The sequence below is a fragment of the Petromyzon marinus genome, chromosome 53 (assembly GCF_048934315.1).
Source record: "Petromyzon marinus isolate PM22_M1 ecotype Great Lakes invasive population chromosome 53, UKy_Petmar_22M1.pri1.0, whole genome shotgun sequence".
In the NCBI taxonomy this organism is placed as follows: domain Eukaryota; kingdom Metazoa; phylum Chordata; class Hyperoartia; order Petromyzontiformes; family Petromyzontidae; genus Petromyzon; species Petromyzon marinus.
Genome location: NC_133719.1, coordinates 3,318,884 through 3,333,502, shown reverse-complemented (window position 1 = coordinate 3,333,502; position 14,619 = coordinate 3,318,884). Strand labels below are relative to the sequence as shown.

General features: G+C 52.6%; 1 protein-coding gene across 3 annotated transcripts; it reads right to left on the bottom strand.

The window, feature by feature from the left end:
- Positions 1 to 503: 503 nt before the first annotated feature.
- LOC116953956 (centrosomal protein of 85 kDa-like) lies at positions 504 to 14,199 on the bottom strand. Of its 3 annotated transcripts, none has more exons than XM_032974295.2 (10): positions 13,587 to 14,197; positions 11,070 to 11,981; positions 9,467 to 9,595; positions 8,272 to 8,424; positions 7,384 to 7,517; positions 6,837 to 6,933; positions 5,878 to 5,940; positions 4,747 to 4,854; positions 2,509 to 2,734; positions 504 to 1,249 (listed from the first exon to the last, which is right to left on the bottom strand). In XM_032974295.2, exons 2-10 carry the CDS (start codon positions 11,907 to 11,909, stop codon positions 1,059 to 1,061), a joined length of 1,941 nt encoding a protein of 646 aa, XP_032830186.1. In that variant the 5' UTR covers positions 11,910 to 11,981; positions 13,587 to 14,197; the 3' UTR covers positions 504 to 1,058. The 3 variants fall into 3 exon arrangements, with proteins under 3 accessions (XP_032830186.1, XP_075908038.1, XP_032830188.1); XM_076051923.1 differs by lacking the exon at positions 13,587 to 14,197 and adding an exon at positions 13,533 to 13,555; XM_032974297.2 differs by lacking the exons at positions 504 to 1,249; positions 2,509 to 2,734 and adding an exon at positions 2,977 to 3,024 and having other exon boundaries at positions 13,587 to 14,199.
- Positions 14,200 to 14,619: the final 420 nt, after the last annotated feature.

Sequence of the window (14,619 nt, the reverse complement as noted above, 5' to 3'; positions counted from 1 at the left end):
AAAAGAAAGCCTAAACATTTAAGCGAAAATGTCAACTTTTTTTACTATAATTGGATGACAGCTTTAAAAGGATGGCGTTCATTTTCACTGATTACATTCAACAACAAAAAACACGGGCAAAATTAGCTTTCGTAGGCCCCTTTAGTTTCCGTAGGCCCAAGGCAGTACCGGGGCTTATTGGATAATACGGCCCTGGGGTAGCCACAAACGCAAGCGCGTCCACCGCTGGGATGGCGTCAACACGGGCGACGTGGGCAGAAGCTAGGATGTAAGTCACCCATCCCGACTGGACGTCTGTGGAAAAAAAGCTCCATCGCTCATGGGATTCCGTCCGGTATCAATGAACATTCCGATTCTTAAGCTGCACGTGGTGCCGTCGCCGTCACCATATCAACCCGGGGCACGGCCGTTCGCAGCCACCGGAGGGTTGGGGCCCCTCCCCAAATATTGGCGGCAAATTATGAGTCGCAGATGCATTCAGTGACGGTGCAGCACTCCAGCAACAGTGTTAAATCGTACGAACGCACTTCTTTATTGTCGATATTCTGCAAAAGCAGTTACTTAAATACGCAACGCAAAACGTCAGCGACTTCCCGCTACTCAAACGAGCACCGGTGCTCACCTGCTTATTGCCCTGTAGAGCCAGTGACGTTGGAAATTCCACACTCCTATAGCAGGGGCTATGTTGATCCAGAGGACACATACACTTAACTTCGCCACATTGTGCTACTCATTTTGATGACCCCAGAGGGATGATGATGGGCTGCGTCAGACCCCCAACCAGGAGTCGAACCCGCAGCCTTTCCGCTGACGAGCGGCTCGCTTGACCGCTGAGCTTCCACCGGGGCAGGATGAAATGCAGGGTGAAATCTTAGTAAGGAAATCGGGGGATTATTAAATCACTAAAATAAGGTGCAAACAAAGACTAAAACACAATATTTTTTAATCCAAATGATAATTTCTCCAAACGTTCTTAATTAAAAGCACCCCTTCGCTCGTCCCAACGCCCGTCTGGCAGGCGTTGGGACGCACCGGCATGGTGGCACCGGCGTTGGTGCCTACTGCACGGCGCAGTTCTCCCCCACGTCCTCGGCGTAGCGCTCCGACAGCACGGCTCGCGCTTCGTCCAGTTCGCACCGCAGCTGCCGCACGCCGTCCAGCGTGGACGCGAGCGGCATGGGCGGGGAGCTCGCCGAGCGACGGTTGGCGCCACCGTCACCGCCAGCGTCCCTCTCATCGTGCGCGAGGCCTGGGAGGGGAGGGTGAGAGAACACGCACGTCCCGTGAAGAGGAGCCGCCAATCGCAAACCACGATGGCCACATGTAACGAGGTCCCCCAGTTCCAGGACCGACGACAAACTGGGGGCGCTGCCACAGTGGAGGAACGGGAGTTCCAAGCCCACCGTGCTGCTAGCCAGCAGCACACCGGGCTTGCAACTCAGAGGTCACCGGTTCGATCCCATCTCCCGGCGTGGCAGCCGAGACAACGGTGCCAAGTTTCTTAAATCTCCCCCCCCTCCGCCTCCAACTCCCCCTCACTGCCGCCTCTGTCCACCCAGCGGTGTACACGGGTTCATCGCTGTTAGCCGATCCGCAGGTCGCATCTCGGTGGGCTAAAGTGTGGGTATACTCCCTCCTCTTCTGAGACGTCCGGCCCAGCGTGCAACAGCAGGCCCGGCTAACTACCTCCAGCTAAACGCCGCCTCAACTGAAGTCCTCCCATATCGCCACAACCGTCTACATTTGGCGAAATCGCCGGTTTTAGTGTTCACCGCCGCAGACGTCACACGCCGGCACGGAGCAACCGCCACCTCGAAGCGGCCACTGGTGCAGAGCTCCCGTGCTCTCTGCAAGCGTCTTGACTCCGCAGGTCCTGGGTACATAAAGACCCCTCCTCCCCACTCCCCTGTAGCCGTAACAGACTGTTGGGGCAAGTGTTGTTAGCGAGCACCTGTTAAGGCCGGCACAGGACACGAGGGGGTGGGTGGCCAGCACCATGCCCGGCCGCTTTTGTCTCCCCAGTGGCGATGTTTTTTACAAAGTGCACCAGGTACTCATTTGAGGCTGAGTCGATCTAGGGTGGGCCCAGGACTGGTTCAGATAATCGTCAACGGTGTTGGCTGTGAGCAGGAATCGAACTCGGGTCGCCGGCTTTGTAGCGCAGCTAACCACTACCGCTCCCCTACACTGCTGCTCCCGGGTACAAAGACAGACAAAGACAAAGATCCCCCGTATAGCCTTAACAGGTTGTAGCAGCAAGTGCTTTTAGCAAGCACCTATGAAGGCCGACCAATGCACGCGAAGGGGGGTGGATGGCCAGCACCAACAAAAAAAGACAAAGATCCTCCATATAGCCTGAACAGACTAAAGGAGCAAGTGCTCTTAGCGAGCAACCGATGAAGGCCAGCACGGCACACAAGGGGGTGGGGGGTGACCAGCCACCTACCACACACACAGACACACGGACGGGCCCCCCGCCGCTGCGTACGCTCCCCTCCGGGCACTCACTCTGAATCCCGAGCAGCAGCGACAGGTTTGGATCGTGCCCGTGGACTCGCTGGCACACCACCCGGCACAGCGACCGCAGCTCGCCAAAGCAGTGGCTCAGCTGCACTTGGAGTTCGCTGCCGACTTGGCTCAGCCGATCGTGATCGCGCGACGCATCCATCGTCTCCTGCAGCTCTTCCTTCAGGCTTAAGTGCCCGTCCAGCAGCTTCTGGTTTTGAGCCGCGAGCTGGCAACGCACACGCGTGTGGTGACGACGACGACGACGACAACACAACACCACCAACAATAACTACGACAAAAGCTTCTGGTTTTGAGCCGCGAGCTGACAACACACACGCGTGAGATGATGACAACAACGACAACACAAACAACACCACCAACAATAACTACGACAAAAGCTTCTGGTTTTGAGCCGCGAGCTGACAACACACACGCGTGAGATGATGACAACAACGACAACACAAACAACACCACCAACAATAACTACGACAAAAGCTTCTGGTTTTGAGCCGCGAGCTGGCAACGCACACGCGTGAGATGACGACAACGACGACGACAACACAAACAACACCACCAACAATAACTATGACAAAAGCACGTGGGTTTTCACAGCCAAGACTACGATTCGCTGTTGAGTCCTTTGGGGGTTAGGCCAAACATGAGGAAGTCATAACGGGAATCCTGGAGAAGCTGTCCTGACGATGCCCGGGCAGAGTGGCAAGTGAAACGTCTTGTATCTAAACGAGTGGTTCTTCTTAACCTTTACTGCAGCCTGCACCCCCTTTGGTTCTCAACAGGAAGAAAAATGTATAATGTCAATACATAGGTTCGATGAAACAAAGTACAGTAAAACCTTGGATTGCGAGTAACTTGGTCTGCGAGTGTTTTGCAAGACGAGCAAATTTTTTGTAAATAAATATTAATTTGATAAACGAGCGAGGTCTTGCAATACGAGTAGTATGTATACGCTTTGTCTGCCGAGCGTCACGTGATCACAACTGATATACGAGTGCTTTGATATACGAGTGCTTTGGATTACAAACACGTTTCCGGAACGAATTATGCTCGCAATCCAAGGTTTTACTGTAGTTGAAACTTACGTGCCTGTGCTTAATTTGTGTTTTCGATTATTTACCTTGTCTCGCACCCCTAGAAAGGGCATCTGGCACCACCAGGGGGTGCATGCACCCCAAGTTAAGAACCACCGATCTAAACGGAGCTAAATCTGGCTCGTGAGAACTGCTCTTCAACTCACCAGTGAGGGAGCTGAAGCAATAATAATTAGCGCGTTGTTAAACTCTTTGTACACGCGCGCCCATTTAATTTGTTTGGCAGTGTCGGGTGGTCAAGGGGTCTAAACGACACAAAACTGATCCAGATCATGAACGTGGCCTAATCCAAAATTTCGTTACAAATCAAAAACACGAACATCATGAAGAGGAAAGCAGGCCATGTGTGCTGCCGTCACCGGTCCAAATAAAAAAAAAATCACTTTCAAATTACTCAACGGAGAAACACCAGGTAGCAACATCAGGTAGCAACATCAGGTAGCAACATCGCCTTCCTTCTGGCCGAAGATACCCATCTGTGAAACACAGCGCATTCGTTCGTAGCAGCCCAGCGATATGTGAGTGGAACGAATACCGAATGTACTAAAGACCTAGAATTATTAAGCAACGCATCTCCAAAGGCATCGTCCCTCGGTGGCGGAGAAAGTTGATATTTATTCACTGGAACAGGACTGCCAACTGAGCAGAGAGACACTCCCAGTTGTTTGACTTGCAGCTGGCCTAGGTGAGTTCACTGACCCAGCGTAGCACGGTGGAAATATTTTGAAAGGGATTGAGAGCAAGCGAAGCAATTTGATGCAAAACAACAACAACAACAACACAACGGCAATCACGAGGCCTCCCATCTCGACTACCACTGTGGCTACGTGGCCTGCGGATGCTTCAAGGCGCAGCGGATCGTCACATGCGTGCGACGATGACACCGCTGGCACGATGGCACGATGACACGACACGATGGGCCGACGCCAACGATGACACGACAGCGCGATAGAACAATGGAATGGCGGCACAATGGAAAATGACAAGATGGAAAAAGAGCACGATGGAACGATAGCACGATGGAACGATAGCATAATGGCACAATGGAGAGATGACAGCGGCACGATGCAACGGCGGAACAACGACACGACGGCACGACGACGCGACGGCGAGCTGTAAATTCACGCACCTCCTTGACGGCGCTCTGCAGGGCCTGCAGGCCGCTGTCTCTCTCCCCGAGCGCATCTCTTAGAGCCGCATTCTCCTCCTCCTCGTGCACCACTTGCTCTTCTAAGAGCTAGAGAGCGCGCACACAAGGCCGCAGCAGTGAATAATTATCGGTCGGGCCGACGTGACCCGCCGCACTCATTCGTAGTGGTTCATATCTGGCTTAAATCCGATTGGTTGTTCCTACGTGTTAAACAAGTTGCTCTTGTAAAATTATGGCACCAATTTTAAAAAGCCGGGTCAGGTGAGATGGCTATTCCGACTTTTTGGATTCTATCCTGATGACGCTTGAAGTAAAGTCGTATATTCAAGTGCTAAATGTGGCCATGAGAATCACTATGTAAATCACCGGTCGGGGAGGGTCTTACAAACCACATTTGACCAGATCATTTTAGCCCAAACCCAAAGGGCAATATGAATCGTATTGGCTGCTAAATCATTGCGCGTTAAGTTGACTGTCACTGAGCATCCGCCGATGTCCAACGTTTCGCCCCACGAGCCGGGAGCTTCTTTAGCGATGGCGACCTCAATGCCAACAAGGGAGTTCCAATAAAGTGTGTGTGTGATCCACCAACGCTCACCTCTATAGAGCCTGGCTTTATTTCCATTAGCATTGCGGTTAACACTAGCATTTGCATGCCACTGCAGAACAAAGACAGACCCAAAGATCCCCCATATCACCTGAAAAAGACTGTTGGGGCAAGTGCTGTTTGTGAGCACCTATGAAGGCCGGCACAGCACACGAGGGGGTGGGTGGCCAGCACCACGCCCAGTCAACTTTGTTGTCTCCCCAGTGGCGATGTTTACACACCGCACCCGGTACTCATTTGAGGCTGAGTCGACCTGGGGGAGGCCCAGGACCAGTTCACATAATCGTCACCGGTATTGACCGTGAGCCGGAATCGAACTCGGATCGCTGGGTTTGTAGCGCAGCTCACTAACCTCTCCAGTACAAGCAAAGACAAAGATCCCCCCCATATAGCCTTAACAGAGTGTTGGGGCAAGTGCTGTTAGTGAGCAAACTACAGTACACACACACGCACTCTGAACACACGCACTTGCAGGGTAAAGCCACGAGGTGGAAAACACGCACCCTGATTTTATCTCCATGCTCTTCGGTGAGGGCTTCGAGCTTCTTCTTTAAAATGTTTATGATCTGGCAAACAAAACACGGCGGGTTAGCGCGTAGCAGCATCCACCGCCGCCACGGCAACACAGCTGCATCGCGCCGCAGGTGCCAGCGGCCGCACGCTGCGCACGCACGGCGCCACCGCCAATTCGCTGCCGGATGAGGGCCGTACTCCACCACGGAAGTCGGCGCGGTTTGCCGTTGGCGGGGGATTGTAGAGGCGAGGGCTGTAGGGAGTGCAGCGCTGTCCACAGAGTGTCGCCTCCCAGCAGCGGACACAATATGGGGCCACCCATCCACCCGCTATCCAGGCTCAAAATCCCGCTCAGCTTCCGGCAGAGCTGAGAGTGGTCGGAGGAGGCCAGCCTTGACCAACGTTTTCCATTCTCACTCGCTTACAAACAACCAAGACGATTGCAAACACAGCCGTCACACACGACAATCTCCTGCCAGGGAACGTGGCACTGGCGTTGTACTTTCACCTGAATATCCACACCACGCGTGACGGCACCGACCCTTTTGCGAAAGGGCCAGGTCCAACATCGGAGCCATCAGCTGGTTGCATGCAAATCGGTTGATGCAACTGAACCGCTCGTGTGTGGACGTCTGTCTCTGTAACCGGTTGCGAGCAGTTGCACGCAACCGGTTGCTGCTCGCAGTGGAGACAGACTCTGCTGTCAAGCCTCCATCTGCTCGGCGACGCTTGTGCGTCATCATGTGACACATTCGCGTGCGCTGCGATTGGCCGATTAATTTCCTTGTCGCCCCGCTGGCTCGGACGTGGACAAAGCGCTTGCGGGCGACGATTGAACTGCGCGATTGCGCGGGAGATGCGGTCACGTGACCCAGAATCAGGCCGCAGGCTTCGATCGCGTCCACGACGTGAGAGACGCACGAAGGTGACGTACAAGGGGAACACGAACCTTCTTTAAGTTGCAGTTCTCCTGCCGTAGCTGCGTCACGTCCACCCCAGACGGGGGACTCTTTGACTGCTCGAGTGAGTCCAGCTTGTGCTGAAGGCTGCAGGTTTGCAAAACACACATGTGAAGCGCAAAGCACTCATCGTGTTACTTAAAGAACTGTAACAGCAAACAGACCTTCGTCAATAAACTGCTACGCACCACCCCTCTTCACCAACCCGTACTGACCGGCATGGTGCAGTATCGTCAAATAACCCCCCCCACGAAGCGCACTTCATGGGGAGGCCCTCATCCAGCAGCTGATTAATGAGCTTTGGCGAGGACTATTTTCTGCCAAACGAAATCATCATCAGCCATGGTCAATCCACTGCTGGACGGAAGGCCTCTCCCAAGCCGCTGCCAGTACCACCCCTACGCGATACTGTGGCGCAACGGCCCACCCAGGCGCCTGCGGCCGAGCCAACTTCTGACCGTTGTGGCTCTTTCTCTGCTCCTCGGTGGCGGACGGACGAACGTCCTCTCTCTCTCTCTCTCTCCGAGCGGCGCGTACCTTTGCACTGTGGCCATGAGCTCCTCCTCCTTGGTTTTTCGGTCCAGGATTTCGCGATCCCTGTCGCGCAGCCTTCCCTCCAGGGCCTCCACCCTGTGTTGCAAACTCGACCTCAACGTTTCCAGCTCCGTCATCTGTTTGGCGATGAAAACGAACGCGACGCCGAGGGGGGCACGTTCAAAACGTCGGCGACGCAAGCCGAGCGGGCGGCTTTTGCGTAACTGCCGCCGACGCGTGGCTACGCACGGTGACCCCCCTCCTCTCTCTCCCTCTCTCTCTCCAGGCACAGGCGCAGCCTACGCAGGCGCTATCACACGCAGATGCTAGCTCACGCCACTGCTGGCAGAAATTTCTCCCTCCAGAGGGTATTTTTGCCGACTCTTCCACGCTTGGAAGAGGTGGGGAGTTACCCGCACTTCACCCCCACCGTACGACACCTCCGATGAGCGTGGTTGAAAACCCTTCTGCCGTTTGCCCCTAGAGAGGAGTTTTAAGTAGCAGGGTGGAGGCGGCGAAGAGGAATCAACTCGCCGACCAAGGGGCCCTGGGTTCGATTCCAAAGTTCGAGTGCCTTTCCAGGTGTCGTTTCCATGTTCTCCCCCTGTTCTGAATGGGCTTCCTCCGGGTTCTGGAATTTCCTGTTATAGCTTGCTAAAAATATATATAAATATATACAAACCCGTACAATGTAACTGGTATGGCCGAGACATCCCAATGCTGAAAAGTAAACCTACAAATGGCTCAATTGGTATCACACAGGGCACGAACATATCCCCCTACTGCTGCGAAGACTTGGCCGAAATAGTCTTGCGAGGTTTCCATGGGTAAACGAGCAAATAAGCGACGATAGCTCTGATCGTTTTAAACATCCCTAATTGTCCAGCTGACCTGCTGAAGGTTTCGCTGGTGATCCTCCATGGTGGGCAACGCCGAGAGGTATCTGTCCATGCTCTGGAGTTTCCGCTCCTTCTCGTCACGCTCCTCCGTGCTCTTCTGGCAGCGCTTCTTCAGGGACTCCATGTGCTTGTCTCTGTTCTTAATCTGTTGGGAGCACATGCACTTGTTCACGCGGGCCAAGCAAGGCCTAAGCTGCACACAGAAAACCAGTGAGGTTTAGCGTTTGCCGCGAAGAGCCCTCCAAGTGAAAAACAGATAAAATTGCATTGTGGGCGCATTTGGGTATCGATTCATAATCGATTGGTTAGGCCACTGCGGTCATCCAGAACAGACCGTACAATGTATAATGATGCAATACCCGATCCACAAATACAAAGGAGACATTAGAGCAGTGGTTCTTAACCTGAGGTGCATGCACTCCCTGGGGGTGCGATATGCCCTTCCTGGAGGTGCGATATGCCCTTCCTGGAGTTGCGAGACATGGCCAGATTTCTTGAGAAGGTAAATCATCAAAACACAAATTAAGCACGGGCACGTAAGTTACAACTACTTTTTTTAACCAAACCCTATGTATTTATTAACATATATTTTTTTTAAGATTGAGAACCAAAGGGGTGCAAGGCTGCAGTACAAGTTAAGAACCACTACACTAAAGGTACACTCAGGCTGCTCCTGCTGACGCGGTTGTCTGTGGCTTGACCAACTGAATGTGAAATTGCAGTCGTTGTCTCTGCATCTACGTCAGCAGCCGTACGACAAGAAGAAGGTGAGGACCACGTAATAATCTGACCACATTCGTGTCGTTAGGAACTGCTTTTGGCCAACACGGTCAAACGAATCAAGCGCCACGTGTACGAGTGTTTAAAACGCGGCAGTTATTATAGCTTAAGCTTCCCTCGCCGGTGAGTTGAATGGAAATTCTCAAAGCCAAATTCAGCCGATCGCATACGGCGTGTCGCTTGAAGCTGCGTCGAGCACCTTCAGGCACGACTAAGTGGGTGCGATGGACACAAAGTGATTGAATGAATTGGAAGGAGAATCCAGGAAGTGAGCATAACCCAAAATAAATCAATCATAGTAACCCTGGCTGCTGAAAACAAAAAAACCCGCCGGGCGTTAACTTTAAACAAAAACCCGACGCCACTAAAATCGCTCTGCAAACGTTTCCTCGGTAAATGCGCGCCACCTTCTCCTCCATCTTCTTGAGCTGCGCCGAGTGATCGTTCTGGACCTTCAGGAGGGAATCTCTGAGGGTCCTGACCTCCAGCTCCGCGGCGCCCAATTTTCTCTTGAGGTCCGCAGTCGCTTCGTCGCCCTACGAAGAGCAACGAAGGGTATTTCACACAAACTGCGAAGGAGTTTACCCTGTGCCTTTGTTTCCGGCGACAACCCAGCCACCAACCGACACCTCAACAACGTCATCTCGCCGCCGCTCGACTCAATTCCCCAATCCCCCTTTCTGGGATCGTGCTTTTCCAACCCCCCCCCCCCCCCCCCCAGAATCTCGCCCAGCTCCGGAAGAACGCTGGAGAACAGTGGAACGCGGGAGTCCGGAATCAACGCCTCGTTCGACACACAAACATCGTTTAACCTCCTGGCTTTGACGTTCCTCCTCGAAGGCACTGGTGGAATCCACAACCGCATCGGAAAATGTACAAACCGGTGTGCACACCTCCTTAACGAATGGAAAATTCAAGACAAGCCAATAGCAGTGCGCTTGTGGCCATGCAACCCAAGCTGTGGACCATACACGAAACCCACTGGAGTCTGCGCTTGTTCAACGGAGGAGCAAACCTACAGGAACTCTCTCCTGAAGCCATCTCGTGGCCAGTAGGCTTCGACTTTTGTCATTAAGCTCCCGAACACGCTGATGCTGCTGCTGCTACTATCGCCATGGCAAAGAGTAGCACTCGGTTCTACTTTTCACAATTACTGTAGTATGCATGCTTGTGAGCATGCACCCTCAGATAAACACCGTTTCAACATGCACAGACTGTTCATCACGAGGGCCAACATTCACTCACATTTTCCGTGTCATAAACTGGTGCAGTTTTATTTCTATCCCGATTGTCCGATAGCGGCATCGCTAGACCAAGAACCCGTTCGGATCTGTCACGCAGCGGTGCGTGTCACTTCATGTTAAGAGAACGGCCCACGGAAGCGGACATCACAGAGCTACCTCTGAGATCCCTCCTTCAAGTGACCTCTATTCCACACACTATAACGGGCAGCACTTTCCCACCAGCTCTGCCATATGAGAGTAATGCTCGTCACATGACACCCGAACGAATACTGTACAGTATTTTAATTCTCAGAGATGGAATTTAGCCAAATAAGTACAGAACACCTCCGATTAGCACCTTTGCTTAGCACGGTTGGCTATGGACGGTGCGAAATAAATTCAACATACATATGTACAACAAAAGGTAATGACTCCGGTTATCACAGTTGACTACGTATGGTGCAAAAGAAGTTCAACATATATATACGTAAAACAAAATGTAATGAAAGTTTGTATCTTTTGAACAGTCATTGGTGACCAGATTGAGACCATCAACTCGCGACGCTTGAGAACCCGGGTTGACCACAGGCAGCGGCTGAACCCCTGAATGAAACCGAGGGTCTCAGCTGTGCCGCCTCAACGCTCTGACCTCTGAGCCACCGGGCCTCCTCTGCGCTTTTGGATTCTGAAATTCACGTAATTCTGCCCCCAGTAAAACTCATCACCGACAGGAACCAACAACGTAAGGGCTGCGGGAAGGCGATCACACAACCACGGTTACTCTCACCTTCGGGTACATCAACAGCTGATGACCGGCACTCTGAAGCGGATGACTTTGCCACATCTCCAAGTCACACGACCGGCTGCCGCTACCCGCCGCCCTCGCTTTCGGCTCGTAGTGTGAAAAGGGCGGCACGTTGGTCGCCCTGCTGGCATGCGAGGTGAAGCCGGCGCTCCCGGGGTATGCCGGCACGTTCTCACGGTTCTCTACGCTCGTGCCGTAGGCGTTCGGGAAGACCAGGCGATTCGTGCCATGCGGGTGCAAGCCGAATGGAAAACCGGCAATGACCTGCTGGCCGCCGGGAAAACCGCACGTCATCCTGGCGGCGCCGTTGGATATCGCTCTCAGGGGTTCGGCGTTGTAGCCGGTGACATAGCCCCGAGCATCGTACGGAGCTTGAGCAGCTTTGTAATTTATATCGGCGGAGCGCATAACGGCCAGGTAATCGGCTGCGTCGGCATTGGCCGACTTGGGGACGCGATGCAGGCCAGGAATATTATCGGCGACGTTTGAGCCATGGGGCAAAGCCACGTAGGTGACATCTTCACCCGGGCCGGCCGTGTCAACGTGATGGTTGGCGGTGCTCGAGAGGCAGCCGCCGATGTCGTTGTCCTTCATGCCGCGGAGGATGTTGGTCTGGTTGAGCGTCGGCTCGATCCCAGGGTAGTCGAACGTCTTCGTGTCGTCGAGAGGAAAAGACGTCCCGAGTTTGGCGAACGTGGGCGGGCAGGCGGAGGCGTTGCGATGCGGCGGTGGCGGCTCAGCATTCGCATCCTGCTCGCGCTCTCGCCTCACGAGGGTCGAGTCGGACACCGTGGGATGATCGCCGCGCATAGCCAGCTCCATGCTCGCGGCGACGACGCGCCACTCTCAGCAGGGACGGGGAGAACACGGCACGCGCGAGGGTCACCCAAATGCCTGCGAGAAACAACAACATGCATTTGCGTTAAGACTGCAGCTGCAACATTCGGAATCAGAATATTTATTTGCACTGGAGGAGGAATCCGCTTGGGCTATGAAGCTCTTTTTACACAGATGTCCCAGTAGGGGGCGGGTCAGAATGTTACAACGAATAAACAGCAAAAACACGACAGGGGTGCAAAGTGTAGGAAAGGTGAACAAATAACTTTAAAAAATATACAAATAAAATTAAACCATTTTGGTATCTTACCAGGTAAAGCCCACTGAGCTAAGAGCTTATTTTTCAGAAGCAATCTGGTCACAAGTGATAGCTCAACGGAGGCGGTAATCACGTGGAAATGTATAGCTAAATAATCTCAATGCAAGCTTCTAAATGTACACAGTGTGCTGGGAGATGTTGGTGACTCACACAATCTGCGTGCAGAATTTTAAGACTTTTTGATGGGAGTCGGGAGGATTAAGTGGAGTGATTATTCAATACGGGCAACACAAAAAGTGTGGATTTTTTCATCTATTTGCTTGTGTTTCTCTCCTTGTAATGAGACTCTGTAGGATGAACGTTGAGATTTATAAGAACACGAGGTAACCAATAAGGTCTAAATTAGTCTGTAATAAGATAGGGCACTGCTGATAAGGGGTTAACAGCTATTGAAACGCAATGAAGAAAGGATGAAGCAGCCTTTTCTTCAATGTGCCATGAAGAAGGGCCGTTGCTCGAAACGTCGCCAGTTCTACGATTCGCCTTTTAATGCCGGTGTTATTGACAAATGTGTTCCGAGTGGTGTTGTTAACCGATGTCAGCTGTGCGCCAATGCACCTGCAGTAGCTCATTTGCCCGAAACGTCGCCTATTACAGTACATGGACCCTGCTGAAGGTCCCGGCACCATGCTGTTGACGCGTGTGTTGGGAGGTGGCTGTTGTTGTAGCTGTTGTTGCTGTTGTTGTAGCTGTTGTTGTACCTGTTGTAGCTGTTGTTGTAGCTGCTGTTGTACCTGTTGTAGCTGTTGTTGTACCTGTTGTAGCTGTTGTTGTACCTGTTGTAGCTGTTGTTGTAGCTGCTGTTGTACCTGTTGTAGCTGTTGTTGTACCTGTTGTAGCTGTTGCTGTCGTAGCTGTTGTTGTTGTTGTAGCTGTTGTTGTACCTGTTGTAGCTGTTGTTGTACCTGTTGTAGCTGTTGTTGTATCTGTTGTAGCTGTTGTTGCTGCTGTTGTTGTTGTAGCTGTTGTACCTGTTGTAGCTGTTGCTGCTGTTGTTGTTGTACCTGTTGTTGTACCTGTTGTAGCTGTTGTTGTACCTGTTGCTGCAGCTTTTGTTGTTATAGCTGTTGTTGTACCTGTAGCTGTTGTTGCAGCTGTTGTTGTAGCTGTTGTTGTACCTGTTGCTGTTGTAGCTGTTATAGCTGTTGTTGTAGCTTTTGTTGTACCTGTTGTAGCTGTTGTTGTACCTGTTGCTGCAGCTTTTGTTGTTGTACCTGTTGCTGTTGTAGCTGTTATAGCTGTTGTTGTTGTTGTTGCTGCTGTTGTTGTACCTGTACCTGTTGTTGTACCTGTTGTTGTTGCTGCTGCTGCTGTTGTACCTGTACCTGTTGTTGTTGTTGTACCTGTTGTTGTTGCTGCTGCTGCTTGTAGACACCGCGCACGGGGGGAGCGAAGCCGCGCAGGGAGCGCGCGGGGCGAGCGACACGGAGCCAGCCCTCACCGACTTCACCCTCGCCCCGTGTGTTTGTGTTAACTCTCCCCGTGTGTGTTAACTCTCCCCTTGTCAACTCTCACCCTCCATGTGTGTGTTAACTCTCACCCTCCGTGTTGGACTCTCACCCTCCGTGTTTGACTCTCTCCCCGTGTGTGTTAACTCTCTCCGTGTGTCTCTCCCCGTGTGTTTGACTCTCCCCTCGTCAACTCTCACCCTCCGTGTTTAACTCTCCCCGTGTGTGTGTTTGACTCTCCCCGTGTCTCTCCCCTTGTCAACTCTCACCCTCCGTGTTTAACTCTCCCCGTGTGTGTGTTTGACCCTCCCCTTGTCAACTCTCACCCTCCGTGTTTAACTCTCCCCGTGTCTCTAACTCTCGCCCTCCGTGTTTAACTCTGGCGCTCAACGGTCGCGGGAAAGGCGGCACGTGACAGGAAGTTCCGGGCACGTTTGGAGCACGTGACCGGATCTCGCCAATCGCGGGGTATCCCTACGCCATGCAGCGGGGGTCGAGCGTGCGGTGACGCCATCTTGCCTGGGGGTTAAGGGTCACGTGGAACGCGTGTCACGTGGCCTTAATACATCACGTGGACGTTAAATTCACTCATTCGGCCAGTGCAAACGTAACGACTGAAACGTGTTACAGTATTTATAATTGCAACCGGCAAGTTTGCAAAATAAAGCCCCGTTTGCAGCCGAATCTCGGAACGCGTGTTTAGCGTTAATTTTATTAAACGCCGCTGTTTTTAAAAGGGCATCATACTCACTGCAGGCAACTGGAGCGACACAACCGCACTCTATGGCAGCTGGGCGCCAAACTGTGCCACTCGCCCAATTTAAAGGAAAAACCGATGAAGTATGTCGTCAGAATGGGAAAGGGCTAAAAGTAGAGGTGACACGTGGACCACTTATTACAGTTTCGCAGCTCGGTTCTGGTGGGCCGC

What these genes read in the sequence shown, in the direction of transcription:
- LOC116953956 (XM_032974295.2), bottom strand. Translation starts at nt 11,909, where the DNA reads ATGGAGCTGGCTATGCGCGGCGATCATCCCACGGTGTCCGACTCGACC. An exon ending in AGCTGTTGATGTACCCGAAG is followed by an intron (nt 9,596 to 11,069) that starts GTGAGAGTAACC and finishes TGCTCTTCGTAG; the next exon opens with GGCGACGAAGCGACTGCGGA. An exon ending in AGCATGGAGATAAAATCAGG is followed by an intron (nt 4,855 to 5,877) that starts GTGCGTGTTTTC and finishes CGCGCTCTCTAG; the next exon opens with CTCTTAGAAGAGCAAGTGGT.